General features: G+C 38.0%; 1 protein-coding gene across 1 annotated transcript in view; it reads left to right on the top strand.

Annotated features, from left to right (window-relative positions):
* The window catches only part of nbr1b (NBR1 autophagy cargo receptor b), a 52,098-nt gene that overhangs the window by 13,411 nt on the left and 21,668 nt on the right, over positions 1 to 17,019 (top strand). The window contains exons 6-15 of the mRNA XM_022686379.2: positions 973 to 1,050; positions 1,136 to 1,332; positions 5,041 to 5,166; positions 6,771 to 6,974; positions 8,017 to 8,176; positions 11,282 to 11,551; positions 14,065 to 14,196; positions 14,796 to 14,871; positions 15,997 to 16,101; positions 16,200 to 16,358. Coding sequence (XP_022542100.2) covers positions 973 to 1,050; positions 1,136 to 1,332; positions 5,041 to 5,166; positions 6,771 to 6,974; positions 8,017 to 8,176; positions 11,282 to 11,551; positions 14,065 to 14,196; positions 14,796 to 14,871; positions 15,997 to 16,101; positions 16,200 to 16,358 — 1,507 coding nt within the window. The remainder of the gene's footprint in view (positions 1 to 972; positions 1,051 to 1,135; positions 1,333 to 5,040; positions 5,167 to 6,770; positions 6,975 to 8,016; positions 8,177 to 11,281; positions 11,552 to 14,064; positions 14,197 to 14,795; positions 14,872 to 15,996; positions 16,102 to 16,199; positions 16,359 to 17,019) is intronic.

The following is a 17,019-nucleotide window of genomic DNA, read 5'->3' on the forward strand; positions in this document are numbered from 1 at the left end:
TTGGCTAATGTTAACTTCTTCATTTTAATGGGGAATGTTTTAGCTAATGTTAGCTAGGGTAGCTAATGTTAACTACTTTATTTCAGTGTGAAATGTTTTAGCTAATGTTAGCTAGGAAAGCTAATGTTAACTACTTTATTTCAGTGCGGAATGTTTTAGCTAACGTTAGCTAGGTTAGCTAATGGTAACTACTGTATTTCAGTGGGAAATGTTTTAGCTAATGTTAGCTAGGTTAGCTAATGTTAACTACTTTATTTCAGTGGTGAATGTTTTAGCTAACGATAGCTAGGTTGGCTAACGTTAGCTTCTTCATTTTAATGGAGAATGTTTTAGCTAATGTTAGCTAGGTTAGCTAACGTTAGCTTCTTCATTTTAATGGGGGATGTTTTAGCTAACGTTTGCTAGGTTAGCTAATGTTAACTACTGTATTTCAGTGTTAAATGTTTTAGCTAATGTTAGGTAGGTTAGCTAATGTTAAATACTTTATTTCAGTGTGATTTTTTTTAGCTAATGTTAGCTAGGTTAGGTAATGTTAACTACTGTATTTCAGTAGGGTATGTTTAAGCTAATGTTAGCCAATGTTAACTACTTTATTTCAGTGTGGAAAGTTAGGTAGTCAAAGGTAGCGTTTCCAGATTTAACAATAGCCAGCTAACTCTTATTAGATGTGCACAGAAATAGCTTTTAGGCACACACACACACACACACACACACACACACACACCAAACACAGCGGCTACTTTCACCCAAGCCTACCATATGTTGTACAGAGCAGAGCTATAAAATCCTTAAAGCTCATAAAATTGGTTGGCAGGCATGCACTGATGTTAGTTAGAAAGCTATTATAAGTAAATAAATAAATAATTAATTCGAAAAATCATGCATGCCACTTTCTAACCTTTTCTTTAGATTGTATTATGCATTGAACATTGTTTGAAAATCTGTCAAACATACAAATCTGTTGTTTTTAAGGTGACGCTTAATGAGATTAAGGGGGGGAAAGTGGAGGATAAGACTCCTCCAGCCTGGTTTACATCATACATGGAAAAGGTAGTGTCCCTGTTTGTTTGATTTTCATTATGTTTTACATGTTACGGTGGTCATCTCAGTGCTTACTGAGCCCTTCTGTTTTCAGTTTAAGGACCAGGTGGTCCGAGAGGCAGTGGAGAAGATCTGTAGGGAGTTCTCCGGTCAGTGCTGTATCCATAAGCCGCTTGGAGCAGAGGCCCAGGTTCCAGAAGTTTCCTCCTCCACGTTGCCCGGAGCCCCGAGCTCAGCGCCGGCCTGCAGCAGCTGCCGTGGACAAACAGCGGGTGGAGGGTACCAGTGCAGGTATGGCAACAAATTTGATGGACCTGGGATTTAATCAGTTTAGCTTGTGATGTATTTTTGCATTTAATAATAGAGACTAAAGTAGCTGAAATATCATTAGGCAAGAAAGTCATATACACTGTAAACCCACAATTTGTGTAAACTCAAATAAATTGAGCCTAATTTACATAAAATTGCATTTTTCCACACATTACTCAAACATTACAGCTTGTAATAACTGACTTTAGTCTGTTGCATTGTTCGCTTCTTTTCTATTGGCTTCAGGCAGCATTTGCATACTGGGTGTGTCTCCAATGACACTCGCCATGAGTGTGTGGACATTACGCCCAGGCTACCTTAGGTAAACTTATGTGGAAAAACTCTTATATTACCTGGCCTTGATGTTGAGGTTTTTAAAACTAAGCTAACTACGCTGAGTCGCTAATTGTGTGTAAAAGTGTGGCTGTGTTCTGTACTATTTTTATACTATTGTATTCACTCTGTAACATTTTCCTCTCCCTATCTAAATTTCTTTCAGTATTTAAAATCTGCATTTTGTTTAAAATTAAAATAAAAATAAGAATAAATACAAATCTGTTTTATTCACCTGACCATAATATTTAAAGTAGAATTATTGTAGCAGTGGTAGCAATTGATCTAACAAAAAACACCAATTAAATTAACATTTAACATAGTAAATTAAAGATTTAAGTTGTATTAATTGAAGTATTCAGTAACCGTTACTGTATTTTTCGCACTATAAGGCACACTTAAATTTTCCCTAAAATCGTTTGTGCGCCTTTTAATCCGCTGCTCCTTATTAGAGGTGCAGGAAAAAATCGATTCGAGTTCGAATCGCGAATCTAACATTGCACAATTCAGAATCGATTCTCATTTTCAAAAAAACGATTTTTTTGGGTAAAGCTACTGTCCCAGTTAAACAGCTCCGCGCCACAGTAGGTGAGCTCCGTGGTACAGTTAAAAAGCTTCGCGGTAAAGTTAAAAAGCTCCGCGGTACAGTTTAAAAAGCTCCACGGTATAGTTTAAAAAGCTCCCCGCTACAGTTTAAAAAGCTCCGCGGCACAGTTTAAAAAGCTCCACGGTACAGTTTAAAAAGCTCCCCGCTACAGTTTAAAAAGCTCCGCGGCACAGTTTAAAAGCTTCGCGGTACAGTTTAAAAAGCTCCGCGGTACAGTTTAAAAGCTTTGCGGTACAGTTTAAAAAGCTCCGCGGCACAGTTTAAAAGCTTCGCGGTACAGTTTAAAAAGCTCCGCGGCACAGTTTAAAAAGCGCTGCGGTACAGTTTAAAAGCTCCGCGGCACAGTTTAAAAAGCTCCGCGGTACAGTTTAAAAAGCTCCGCGGTACAGTTAAAAAGCTCCGCGGCACAGTTTAAAAGCTTCGCGGTACAGTTTAAAAAGCTCCGCGGCACAGTTTAAAAAGCGCTGCGGTACAGTTTAAAAAGCTCCGCGGCACAGTTTAAAAAGCTCCGCGGTACAGTTTAAAAAGCTCCGCGGTACAGTTTAAAAAGCTCCGCGGTACAGTTTAAAAAGCTCCGCGGTACAGTTTAAAAAGCTCCGCGGCACAGTTTAAAGAGCTCCGCGGCACAGTTTAAAAAGCTCCGCGGCACAGTTTAAAAAGCTCCCCGCTACAGTTTAAAAAGCTCCCCGCTACAGTTTAAAAAGCTCCGCGGCACAGTTTAAAAGCTTCGCGGTACAGTTTAAAAAGCTCCGCGGTACAGTTTAAAAGCTTTGCGGTACAGTTTAAAAAGCTCCGCGGCACAGTTTAAAAGCTTCGCGGCACAGTTTAAAAGCTTCGCGGTACAGTTTAAAAAGCGCTGCGGTACAGTTTAAAAGCTCCGCGGCACAGTTTAAAAAGCTCCGCGGTACAGTTTAAAAAGCTCCGCGGTACAGTTAAAAAGCTCCGCGGCACAGTTTAAAAGCTCCGCGGTACAGTTTAAAAAGCTCCGCGGCACAGTTTAAAAAGCGCTGCGGTACAGTTTAAAAAGCTCCGCGGCACAGTTTAAAAAGCTCCGTGGTACAGTTTAAAAAGCTCCGCGGTACAGTTTAAAAAGCTCCGCGGTACAGTTTAAAAAGCTCCGCGGCACAGTTTAAAAAGCTCCGCGGCACAGTTTAAAAAGCTCCGCGGCACAGTTTAAAAAGCTCCGCGGCACAGTTTAAAAAGCTCCGCGGCACAGTTTAAAAAGCTCCGCGGCACAGTTTAAAAAGCTCCGCGGCACAGTTTAAAAAGCTCCGCGGCACAGTTTAAAAAGCTCCGCGGCACAGTTTAAAAAGCGCCGCGGTACAGTTTAAAAAGCGCTAATGTTATTGTTTTAAATACATGTTCTATTTGTTTACATTGTCCTTTCATCTTTTTATCTTCTCACATAATTTAAACAAAATTTATAGGCCATTTGATTTGAAAAATCGTTCCAGAATCGAAAATCGGAATCGAATCGCATCGCCAGACACTGAGAGATTCACACCCCTACTCCTTATGTATGATTTTTATCAGTCAGGTTGTAAGGAGCAGTATAGCCACTCCACTGAGGTACAGCTTTATACAGGAATTTCAGTTTAGTTCTCCAGCACCGAGGTTGGAGCAGCCTTCGCCACTAACCGCACTAAGCGCTAGCTCTTTCACCGTTCAGAGGAATTATCGGCCTGTAGCCTGCTGCTAACCCCGGGTAGCACTGCTACGAACCACTAGCTAATATTGCCCTGGCTTACAGGAAAACTCAAGGTTCCTCAGTGTAGCGCTGTCAGGCGGCATTAGTCACTTACCACGGCTAGCTCCAGCGGTGAGCCACAATGCTAATGCTGCTGCACCCAGCCTTAGTGAAAATCTGGAAATCTAAGCTTACTGTAAATAAGCAAAAGCATTTTAACCAAATAAAGTTTTCAGTAGCTAATTCTGTATAGATTAATATCCAGCACTCGTTTGATTTTCAAACAAAAGTGTTTTTTTTTTTTTTAAGAATTGCAGTTTTGTTTACTTAGTTTACTTTACTTAACTTAGGTACCCCCTCCCATCACCACCCGGCGGTGAAACCTGCTGAATTAGAAGGAAAATACGGCGATACCCTTTTCCTTACTACTGTCACATTAGTCCCCTTATAATCCGGTGTGAATTATGTTTGAAATTAGACCAGAAAATATAGTACGCCTTATAGTACGAAAAATACAGTACTTTTAAAATGTTTTCCAAGTATACTGTGTACAGAAAATGTATGGCTTTTTTGCACAGTATTTCAGTCTGTTTACTAAATAAACCAGATTAATACAACTTCAAATGTGATCTATTTGAACATTTTCCCCAAAATCATCAATAAGTAATTAAGTAATTTTGTGTCGAATTTTGTGTTGAATGTAGATGCTTGTTCTTATATTTACACTTATAACACCAATCAAACCTAATTTGACCCCCAGTTTTTGCATGTGGATTTAACTTTCATTTATGAATTTGGCTACACATTGAAGTACACTGCATGAAATGTGGGGTTGTTATTGCATCTCTTGTTTCATTGAACTGATTATGGCAGCACAGTTGGACTAGTTGATTCATTAATTTAGCCACAGACTAACAGAAAATAATAGTAAACTCAGGAACTCACCCTAGTCTTGTGTGTGTGTGTGTGTGTGTGTGTGTATACTCAGATGTGTATTTGCTCATTATGTCACCTGTGGTGGTTTTCAGGTTTGATTTGACCTGTTTTATTTGTTGTCTCCCAGTGTCTGCACATCCTGCACTCTGTGTGAGCCTTGTAGCTTCTCGCATGACCCCAGCCACAACCTGGTGAGGGCCAGAACCCCACTATCCATTCCTGAACATGGTTCCCCAGCTCCTGACCATAGCAGGTGGGCCATTGTTTCTTAAAATGCTCAGGTTCCTTTAGTCCTGTTTGTGTGTAACTGCATACAGCTGACTGGTAATGCTAGGAACAATAGTGGAGTAAACTGAAAGAGCTCTTTGAGGGGCCTTTCACATGTTCCTTATCAGGTGTGTTAAATCAATGCTTTCAAATGACAAATATTTTGCAAATATCTGATTTAGGTAGATGAGGTCATGGTGAAGGAGAAGTGTGCACATTTCCTGTGTTTTTTAAATGAAGCAGCAAAAACAATAAATAGTGCATGCTCACATTTTATAATTATTTCCTAAAAATAACTCGACACAACCATTAATGTCTAAACCCCTGGCAACAAAAGTGAGTATGAAAGTGAAATTGGCCAAATTGTACCCAATGTGTGGCCACCATTATTTTTTCAGCACTGCCTTAACTCTCTTAGAGCTAGAGTTTTACACTCTGCAGCAATGCTGGTAGCATTCATGCATGTGTTTTTTTTTTTTTTAAGCCAACCTCTGGATATTATGTAAAACACGTGAACTTCTTTGGTTGAACCTGGCAAGGCCTGTCCTGAGTAGAACCAATCCTGTGTTTCCTCCTAAGGTTTCGTTCTCTTAGTGCAAGGGAGTTATTTTTCCTTGCCAATGTTGTCACCACAATTATTGGCATCACTGTGGTGCTGCTCATAAGAGGCTTGGACACGTTTTCTTTGTAAAGCTGCTTTGTAACAATTTTTGTTGTAAAAAATGTTATATTAATAATATAGAATTAAATTAAATTGAATTGAAAAAACTGCTGTATGGCCATTGTTCTCTACAGGGGTGCAACTACATACTTTCTAAGGTGTATAAAGACATACTATCCAGTCTATCTTAGTTTTAGGGTGTTAGCAATTTTCTTATAGCCTAGGTCATCTTTGTGGAGAGCAACAATTCTTTTGTACCATGTTCCAGTGGCCAGTATGAGAAAATTTTACCCAAAACTTAAAATATACCAGACCTCCCCATTCACACCTAAGACCTTGCAACACTAACAAGTCACCGGTGAGGTAAAATGGCTAATTGGATCAATAGGCCATTCTCACATTTTTATTACCAGCTGTTTAGACATTAATGGTTGTGTTATTTTTAGGATTTTAAGCAATTTCACATTGTATCAAAGTGTAATATCTTCCGTGTTGTCCCATGACAATATATAATACAATACTCACTTTTGTGAGATACTGTATATGTTGTGCAGTTCAGTTTTATCTACCATTTTTCCCAAAATGCTGCACATTTAAATTCATCTTAAATTCAGCAAGACTATCATTAGCATTAGCATCTATTTTTGGTTTAAATCAAATTAAAAACTGCATTTTTACATTTTCTAAGTATGTTATATGTTTATATATTTTACAAAGGTGATAGAAGTTAATGTAAGTGATTACAACATGCATTGAAGCAAAAACAAGTAAAATAATATGTTAGAAAATATGCAAAAGAATAAAAAGTAATGACGCACCACTTTGTCCAGTTTTTTTTAAGGTCACTTCCCTTTTCATAATATTAACCTGTAGTTCGTAATCAAAAATAATCAAGGTTTTTAACAGACTTTAATCTTTAACCTGTTTAGGTTCTACAGACGGGGGGACCGGAGTTTCCGTAAGGCGGAGAAACAGCGCTTGAAGGCGGAGAAACGTCAGCTGAAGGCAGAAGTGAAGGAGATCAGGAAGCAGCTGAGGATGGAGCGGAGGGGGCTGCAGTGGGGATCAGCTGGAGACGGGAGTTCCTCTCCGGTTCTTCTGCAACCGCGAGCCACTCAGGCCAACAGCCCAGAGTATGCAGAGCTGCCCACCTTATATATCATAGCTGAAAATCAGCCTTTCTTTTACAGTTTTGAAGGAACCTCATCATAGCTTTAATTGTTTTAATTTTAATCAAAATACTGCTTTTACAGGTTACTGTAAAGGAGAGGGTCAGCCAAACATACAAACATGCATGGTTAGTAGGGCTGCACGATATTGGAAAAATCTGACATTGCAATGTTTTTATTTCGAAGATATACAGCCCTGGAAAAATGTAAGAGACCACTTAATGATGATGATGTTTTTCCTAGATTTTACTAAATTCTCAACCTCTGGAATATAATCAAGAGGAAGATGGATGATCTCAGCCATCAAACCAAGCTGAACTTCTTGAACTTTTGCACCAGGAGTGGCATAAAGTTATCTAAAAGCAGTGTGTAAGACTGGTGGAGGAGAACATGCCAAGATGCATGAAAACTGTGATTAAACACCAGGGTTATTCCAACAAATATTGATTTATGAACTTTTAAAACTTTATGAATATGAACTTTATTTGAGGTCTGAGAGCTCTGCCTTTTTTGTTATTTCAGTCATTTCTCATTTTCTGCAAATAAATGCTCTAAATGATTATATTTTCATGTGGAATTCGGGAGAAATGTTGTTCGTAGTAAATAAAACAATGTTAATTTTACTCAAACATAAACCTATAAATAGCAAAATCAGAGAAACTGATTCAGAAACTGAAGTGGTCTTTTAATTTTTTTCCAGAGCTGTAAATCGCAATATGGAACAATGCAGGACCCATGAGGTCACCATCCCCGCACCCACACTTGCGCTGTCTCGCGTCAGAGATCCAGACCATCCGAGAGCTGAGTCAGCACTTTAGAGTCAGCTGATCACTTAAAACCCTGTGTTGTGTTTTTTTTTTATTCTGACTTCTGTCTTCTCAACCAGACATTTAGATTTCTCAGGAAAACAGTAAAACATCAATAATCGGTCCTTTCCTTGGCTTTTAAAAGGTAAATAATAGCGCAAAAAAAAAAAAAAAAAGCACATGTGTTTTTGTCTCTACAGGCGTCCTAAGCGACCGTGTCCTCTGGCTGTTCCTGCTATGACTGCTCTGCTGCTGGATGAGAATCTGCCGGATGGATCTCGCCTGCGTCCAGGCACCAAGTTTATCAAGTACTGGAAAATGAAGAACAGCGGCAGAATGTCCTGGAGCTCAGAGACCAAAGTACTCTCTCTCTCTTTCTCTCTCTCTCTCTTTTACTCACTCACTATCTCACACACTTAGGCAAAATCAAATTTCTAATTTGTACTCTTCCCCTTGGAACAGAGGTACAAGGGGAAGGAGTGAAATCCTGCCCCTAAGAATTGGAACATCACTTCAAGAATACAGATTAGGGATGCAACGATTAGTTGATATATAATAGACAATGCCAATTATAAAAATTTGTTGACTCCATGTTCATTGTCGACTAATTGTTAATTTGTAGGACTACACAAATTAGTAACGCAATATTTCATTATTTTGTTTGCATTTGGTCAGAGGGCCAATATTTTGAGAATGCCTCTCATCCAATCACATTGCACAGTCAGAACTAAATAAAAGTATAATGTACTAAATGTGTAATGTACTCTAGTGTGAATGTCTTATACAGTACGATTATTATAATACCCAATAATCTGGTTCGGAATCTGCTCATGCTGCATGCCATCAGCAGCCGGAGTCCGAGAGAGCACAATTGGCCATGCTGTCTCTGGGTGGGTAGGTGGTGCTCTTTCCCAACATCATTCTTTACAGATTAGGAATGCAACGATTAGTCGATATAATCGGCAATGCTGATTATAAAAAATTGTTGACTCCAAATGTTTGTCAACTAATCGTAAATTTGTAGGACTACACAAAATACTGTGAACAATCAACTAGGCCTGCACCTAAAAACAAAAGATACACATACACATTTTCTCATTAAATAGCAGCACTTTCCACATTTAAAGGAGAACTCCAGTGTAAAATGGACTTTTGTCCATGTAGTAAAACATAATAAAAAGTACTTACCTTTGATGAATAGCACACCTCCGTTCTCCCACAGCGTTCCGAGATCCAGAAATTTTAACAGTTTGTCCAAATAACCTTTAGACTGGGTGACACGGGGCATAATTTACCTCGATAAATCGATAAAGTGCACAAGAAGCTTATTAAAAACCACTGTTTACATCCCATAACACAAGCTTCAGCTCTGAGCGCCGCTATTACTCCTTACACCGGCTGCTTCACTATGCAAAGTCTATGTAGAGTCCGCTTAGTGTAGAGAGCGGAGGTGTGCTATTCATCAAAGGTAAGCACTTTTTATCATGTTTTACTACAACAAAAGTCCATTTTGCCCCAGAGATCTCCTTTAAATGCCAATTAAATATTCTGGGCATTTCTACAGCATTTAGGTCTCATTTTTATCTGTTTCTATAATTTTGAACTAATGGAGAAATATAGAAACAGGAGCCATACCCATAGCAAGCAAATATGAAGGGAATGAAAGAAATAATTCTTGACTAATCAGAGAAATAATCAGCAGATTAGTGAACTACCAAAATAATCATCATTTGTAGCACTATTACAGATACAGCCATTTATCCATTCCAATTTAAATGATGCAATCTTTGCAATATGTTGCACCATTTAAGGTGGAACAGAAAAGGTAGTTAGCTAGCTACTAAGACAAGCTACTAACTTGTTATTAAAAAAATGTCCATAAAACATTTAACCTACACATTAAGCTATGATAAAATGGGGGTTAGCACAATTTTTAACCGGGAAAATACTCAAATTTGTGGGCTTCTTTGGTCACTTGTGACGCCAGCTTGCCAGTGATTCTCACCCCTTTGTTTTGAGTGTGTCTTTGTTTTGAAGGGCCATGTACCCCCACCACTACACCCTCGAGCCTAACAAGAATCGGTACACTCTGCCCCTAGACAGGCGCTCGCAAAACAGAGGGGCAGGGCCAAGGACTAAAATGGGATTGGGACTTAATTAGTTTTAAAACTCAGTATCCATTTAATTTTTTGTTTTCTCCTACATGTTCAAGTTAAATCTATTTTAGCTTCAGAAAAAACAGGACAGATGTAAAACGATCTCCTACAATTTCTCAATAAACATTGCTCTTTTTAGTTTGGTCAAAGGGCCAATATTATGAGAGTGCCTCTCATCCAATCCCATTGCACATTCAAAACTAAATAAAATTATAATGTACTAAATGTGTATAATGTACTATAGTGTGAATGTATTATACAATAAAACATAATAATCTGGTTATTATAATACCCAATAATCTGGTTTGTATTCTGGTCATGCTGCATGCCATCAGCAGCCGTAGTACGAGAGAGCACAATTGGCCGAGCTGTCTCTGGGTGGGTAGGTAGTGCTCTTTCCCAACATCACTCTTCAGGTGATGTTGGTCAGTCAGCACTGTGATGCTACTTGGTAATGCTGCATCAGCAGCAGCTCAAAAAGAGGCGGAGTCTGACTTCACATGGAGGAGGAGGAGATGTGCTAGTCTTTACCCTCCTGGTGTTTGGGCATCACTAGTGATAGTGGGAGTGGGTGGGATATTTGGCATAGCTAAATTGTAAAGAAAATTGGGATATATAATATAAGCAGTAATAATTATGATACAAATAATTAGGTTATGAACTGTGAAGTTGTTACTCAGTATAGAAAATCCAGTTAATAAAAATGACCAAAAAACAAAAGAGTAATAAAAAGTCTGTTATATACAACATTAGCAATAGTAAAAAATTATATAAGTACAGTATATAGCAGAGGCCACTAATAGGCGGACTGCGGTCCGGATCCGTTATCCAATCCGAACCCAAACCTATAAACTACTGAGAAGGATTTAATTCTGACAGTGTTCATTTAAAGCGCTGGAATGTTTATTGTCTTTATGGTTTACATGCTTTACAGCGCAGTAAACTTAAGTTACAGACCAATCACGTGTGCTTTAAGATCACCAAACGCTCTCCTCTGCCAATCAGATCTGTGCAGATGCGAGAGCACGGAGCCACACAGACAAAGCAGGCGGTGAAAAAATGGAGAATAAAGCAAGAAAAGCTAATACAGATGGTGCGCACCAGAAAAAGAAATGAAATACTACTTTAAAAAAAAACATACTAGTACTAGTGTTACTTGGAAGCATCTAAATAGCATACAATAGTCTTTGAGTTAAACGATATGCATGAACAATATAATAATCATAGTGTATGTAATATAATAATGCATTAGTTCTATGACATGCAGTAATCACTGAGTTGACTCTGTTCTGTCTGTTTTCTGCTGCAGCTGAAGTTTATGTGGGGCAACCTGGCGGTGGGTTCGGGCGAGCGGTGGAGGGAAGTTCCAGTGCCCATGCTGCAGCCAGGTCAGGTGGGCGTGGTCAGTGTAGCACTGTGTGCTCCGACACTGGAGGGCACGTACACCTCCCACTGGCGTCTGGCACATAGGGGGGAGCAGTTTGGGCCACGGGTCTGGTGTAGCATCGTTGTGGACCCCCACGCACCTACTGCCATCTCCGCTGACGGCCTGCTCGTCTCCCCCTGCGTCACTCCTCAGGCAAGTCCACTGAATGGAGCATAAGACACAAAAGAAGTACAAGTAAAAGTACAAGTGCTCAATTAAAAAATGTGTATTTTAAGTAGAAGTCAAAGTGTTCTTTAATTACCATACTTAAGGGGAAGTATTAAAGTATCATTCATTACCCACCAACTGCGCTAAGCCCTAGGTCTATTGCCGTTCATAGATGGGTATAATCGGCCTGTAGTCTGCATGTTTACCGTGTTAAAACAAGCTACGTGGGACAAACCCCTATCTAGTGAAGCCCCTGGTAACAAGTGATGATACCATACATAAAAATCTATCAGAGTACAAAGTATTAAACTCGTGGAAAATATGTAGTGAAGGTAAAGTGGAAGTAAAAGAAAAAATAATACTCCAGTAGATAAAAATACAGCATTTTAGGACTTAAAACGTACAGTAATGAAGTAATGAAATGTAATCCAAAAGATGTCTGAAATCCTCCCAAAAAAACTTACAAGTAGTGTAAATATTTTTTTACTAACTCTATTGCTGATTATTCTATCAATATTTAGTGCAATGGTGTAATGGTTCAATTAGAGTAATTCACTCATTTTCCATATTAAAATTATATATATAAGGCATATATAAGGCAAGTAGAAAAAGTTTCATACTGAAAAATACTTTGTAACATAACAGGAGGGTTAATATACATTTATGATTAGAAGTCCTATTTTCATTAGTAATAGTGATAATATTGTTCTGTTTCGTTCTGTACACTTTTCTAACCATTTTACCATTTACTCGGAACAGCATGCACCCGGACGCTGACATAAGCTGTGTCTCAATTCAGGGGCTGCATCCTTCAAGGGACGCGGTCTACGAAGGTGTGTCCTTTGAAGGATGGGTAGGCTGCGATGGCTGTACTGAAATGGGACAGTCTACCCTACGGAGTATTTCCTGTTTCCTATTTGAGATTCTACCCACCACAACCAAAGTCAGAGCTGAGAAATGAGCCAGAGATTTTGATTCTTGTTTTGCTTTAGATCAGAAAATACCAAATTAATTAAGTCCAGGTTAATTAACTGTGCAGTTACTTAAATATTTTAAATGTGAATGGGTGAACTGAACACAAACAAATGAAGGGCGTTTGAAATTAAGTTGGAAAAAAGAGAATAAATTAGAATAAAGTATTATGTTATATTATTTTATATAGTATTATGTATACTATATGTTATATATATATGTATTTTATTTGTATATATATATATATATATATATATATATATATATATATATATATATATATATATATATATAAATATACACAATACTTGTTGGGACAGCCTTGTCGCACCGCGATGACGTAATCGGCCTTCCAATGAGTCCTTCGAAGAGTGCAGCCCTTGAATTGAGACACAGCTATAGTTGTGCATTTTCTTGTGTTAGAGTTGTGAAACCCACTGTATTTATTTGATTTATATTTAAGATTTATGCTTTCATGTTATACTGATGCTATATCAGTTTTACTGTATTAGGCCAGAATAAGCTAGTTTCTTTCACACTGCTTTCAAGCTCTTCAACAGCTCCTGATGAACTCTAAACTATTACATTATTGGCTAATTACCTGCTCAATTAGATATTATGCTGTGCATTTTTTATATTTTTTATATATAATACCATGTTTATTTTCTAGCCTATTTTTTTCTCCTGAAAACTGTTTATTTGGGTGAGTAAGGCACTTTCGGTTACTTACAGTCGGCTTAGATTTGCTGTATTTTAGTGTGGTTAGCAGCGGTCCTAGCTGTGCTTAGTAGCACTTAGCGCTAATAAATTCGCTACACTGAGGGACCCTGAGTGTTTCAGTAAACCAGGGTGCTATCAGCAAGCGGTTTGTTCCACGTAGCTTGTTTTATCACGGTAAACACGCAGACTAAAATCCAAAAATATTCACCTCTCAACGGTAAAATAGCTAGCACTGCGATTAGCGGCTAATGCTAAGACTGCTCCAGCCTCAGTGCTGTAGAATCTCCTGTATAATGCTGTATTTCAGTGAAGTGGCTTTACTACTCCTTACAACCTAACTGGTAAAAATCATAAACAAGGTGCACCAGCTTAAAAGACGCACTGGCGATTTTTGGGAAAATTAAAGAATTTTAAGTGCGCCTTATAGTGAGGAAAAAAAACTCTTGCCTCGATATACATATATGTACAGTATTCCACTCAGTTACACATTGTTCACTTTAAATATCTGGTTATTTTTCTCCCTTTAATTCTATTTTTTCATAAAGGCAGCAATTTGCATTTGGTTCATATCTGCACACCCTATATATTCAGTATGACCTCAGCATGTTCATTTTCACATTGGTTTTAATGCGCTTTTGCTTTTAACTGTATTTCATTGCCTTGCACTTGATACATTTAATCTATTTTAATACCTGTAGTACATCTGTATGCCTAGAGTAGTTTCCTGTTTAACTGTTCCCCCAGCCACAGGAGGGATTTACAGATTTCTTGAGCTCTGAGTTTAAACTCTTTCTATGTGTTTACAGGAGAAATCAGCTCGTACACTTGAGAGGGAGGAGAAATGTCGCGCTGCCTCCAGAGAACAGCTGCTCATTACGGTGGACCAAGACTGTGACCAGGAATTCTACATTCCATCTGTAGACCTACTTACAGCACAGGTGTGTGTTTTCATACTATATATATAGTATATACATACGTATATATATATAGATAGATAGATAGATATAGATAGATAGATATGTGTGTGTATGTGTGTGTGTATACAGCTCTGGAAAAAAATAAGAGACCACTTCAGTTTCTGAATCAGTTTCTCTGATTTAGCTATTTGTAGTTATATATTTGAGTAAAATTAACATTGTTCCTTTATTCTATAAACTACGGACAATATTTCTCACAAATTCACAAAACAAATATTGTCATTTAGAACATTTATTTGCAGAAAAAGAGTGTTCAGACCCTTAAACAATACAAAGGAAATACAAAGTCTTACACACTGCTTTTGGATAACTTTATGCCACTCTTGGTGCAAAAGTTCAAGCAGTTCAGCTTGGTTTGAAGGCTTGTGATCATCCATCTTCCTCTTGATCCAGAGGTTAATAAACACACACACAGAACCCACCTCAGGACTTTCCACGGCCCCAAATTATTTATTTGTTGATGAATGTATATATAGTTATTTGTCGCTGAAGCTTGCTTATCAGTTCACTTAATTCAAAACATATCAGTTCTAACTTTCTGATCTGTTATTTGTCTGTAGGACTTGCTGTCATTTGAGCTGTTGGACATAAACATTGTGCAGGAGCTGGAGAATGTACCCAACAACACCCCAGCAGGTACAGTTTTAACCTCTCTACATGCTTTAAAGACACATACTCCCAATCATTCAAAAATGTATTCTTTTTGTTTAATTTGACTTTTTTGTAGCAACGCAGTGATCATTAATAGATTCTTGTAAAAACTACAGATGTTCAGATATGATTAGCTTAAAGTTCTTTGAAAAGAAGAAGCTCCTTATTGTGCTTGTGCATATTAGCTCATCTTAAACTCTGTGGATGCTTCATTCTTTGTTGGTTGTAGCAGAATTTGATGGCTATTTATTTTTTCCTGAATGTAGAGCGAGACAGTATGGATAATTTTTTATGCATTGTACTAAATACTAAAATCCTCCAAATTCTGGAGAAAATCAAATGGAATTATGTAATATACAAAAAGTGTTAAACAACAGCTCTGCATTTAAAAATTGTCGAGAGTTGATTACTTGGATTTTTTGTTCGTCTAATGTGTTTGAGAGCATCAGTTGTAAAGTTGTAAAGTAGGGCTGCAACGATTAGTCGGCATAGTCGGCGTGAAATTGTCAACCCGTCGTTAAAATGTGATGGAGATAAACTAACATTAGCTGGATAAGTGTTAGGGAGATACTGTAACGTTACTCTGTCCTCTTCATTAAATTTAAGTTATATTTTATTGTAACTTCAGACTTTATTTGAAAAAAAAAAAAAAAGTATTTCCTTAAAGACAAACAATAATCTCAGGGAGGGTTCTTCTTGGAAAAAAGTAAGAAAGAAGTAAACGTTTAGCTGTCCAGTAGGTAATACAAATGGAGGGCATGAAAAAAAAAATTGCGAAAATCGAACAAATAATCAGCAGCTTAGTCGACTAAAAAAAAGTCAGCAAAAGTTGCAGCCCTACTGTGAAGAGGTAGAGTCACAGGTATACAGTGAATAGTTTGAGTAATTTGAATAATGTTATAATCCAGCTTAACTAAGTAAAGAAAATAATTTTCTAGTTTTGGCAGTGATATTGAAATATTGAAAATGTGTTCATATTTTGACATCAAATTGCTGTCCAGGCAGATCTAAACGGGTGATTGCAAGTTTTTAATCCCTATATTGATGCAAAAAGACTCACTCATCCAGATCTGCTGTAACCTTCAGTTTTGCTCTCTTTCATGTATCCAGACATTACTCCATGCATATCTCCCCTTCCTCATGATGGACTTCAGGAAAAGACGACTCTGGGGCTGATTCAGGAGGAGGCAGAAGCCCAAGTCAATAGCATTCTGGGTAACACATTGTGGTGTTTGCACACCAAAATTTATTCTGATTTATTTTTTAAGTTTAGATTTAAGCATTTTACATCTTATCATTGTTTATCTCCTCAGAGGTAACCCAGGGGCCGGAGTCAGAAGGGGTTCCAGCCCAGGAGAAAGGGGAAGAGACCATCATTGGGCGTCAGTTTGTAAGCGAGTCAGTGATTCGCTCTCTCACGCTGGGAGAAGTTTTAGACCACACTGTTCTTCACGGGAGATGCCCAACTAAAGGTGGGTTACACAAATTCAGACAGATGTGATGCGGCTTAACATTTAGATACACTGTATGGATAGTGTATCTAAATTAGAGCTTAGATCGGGCCCAGAAAAACCACGTTCTGCACGAGACCGACCTGCTCTGCCCCATACACTGTCATTATGAGACCGAGCCCGCCCCGCCCAATAAACTGTCTGTTTTTGGGCTGTTTAAATGAGAGAAATCTCTTCAGAATGATGTTAATTAACACTGTAACATAGAAGCATATAATTATTATTTAATAAAAATGTTTTAAGAACAGCTGCACACAGCGCTGCACGTCAAACGTGGACAAGTGGAGGAGCTCACATGCGCCCGGAGCTGCGAGATTATAACATTCTTACTAGTGCAACTTTTTTAAACAGTTTAATTTGTACCTAACAATGTTATAATAGTTTTGAATGTTTCATTATAGTTTTATTTTATTTTTTTCTCACATTTTCTCATCCAATTAAGTTAGTTTTAATTATTTTAGAGTGGGTTTGCTAGTTTTTATTAGTTTTTACACATCACATCAGAGAGCTCAATCTGAGAAACATATAAACAAACTCAGAAACTCAATAAACTCTACGGGTTTCACTAATTTTCACCAAAATTATTAACTATGAGAGAGAGAGAGAGAGAGAGAGAGAGAGA

Source organism: Astyanax mexicanus, chromosome 19 (assembly GCF_023375975.1).
Source record: "Astyanax mexicanus isolate ESR-SI-001 chromosome 19, AstMex3_surface, whole genome shotgun sequence".
NCBI classification, from domain to species: domain Eukaryota; kingdom Metazoa; phylum Chordata; class Actinopteri; order Characiformes; family Acestrorhamphidae; genus Astyanax; species Astyanax mexicanus.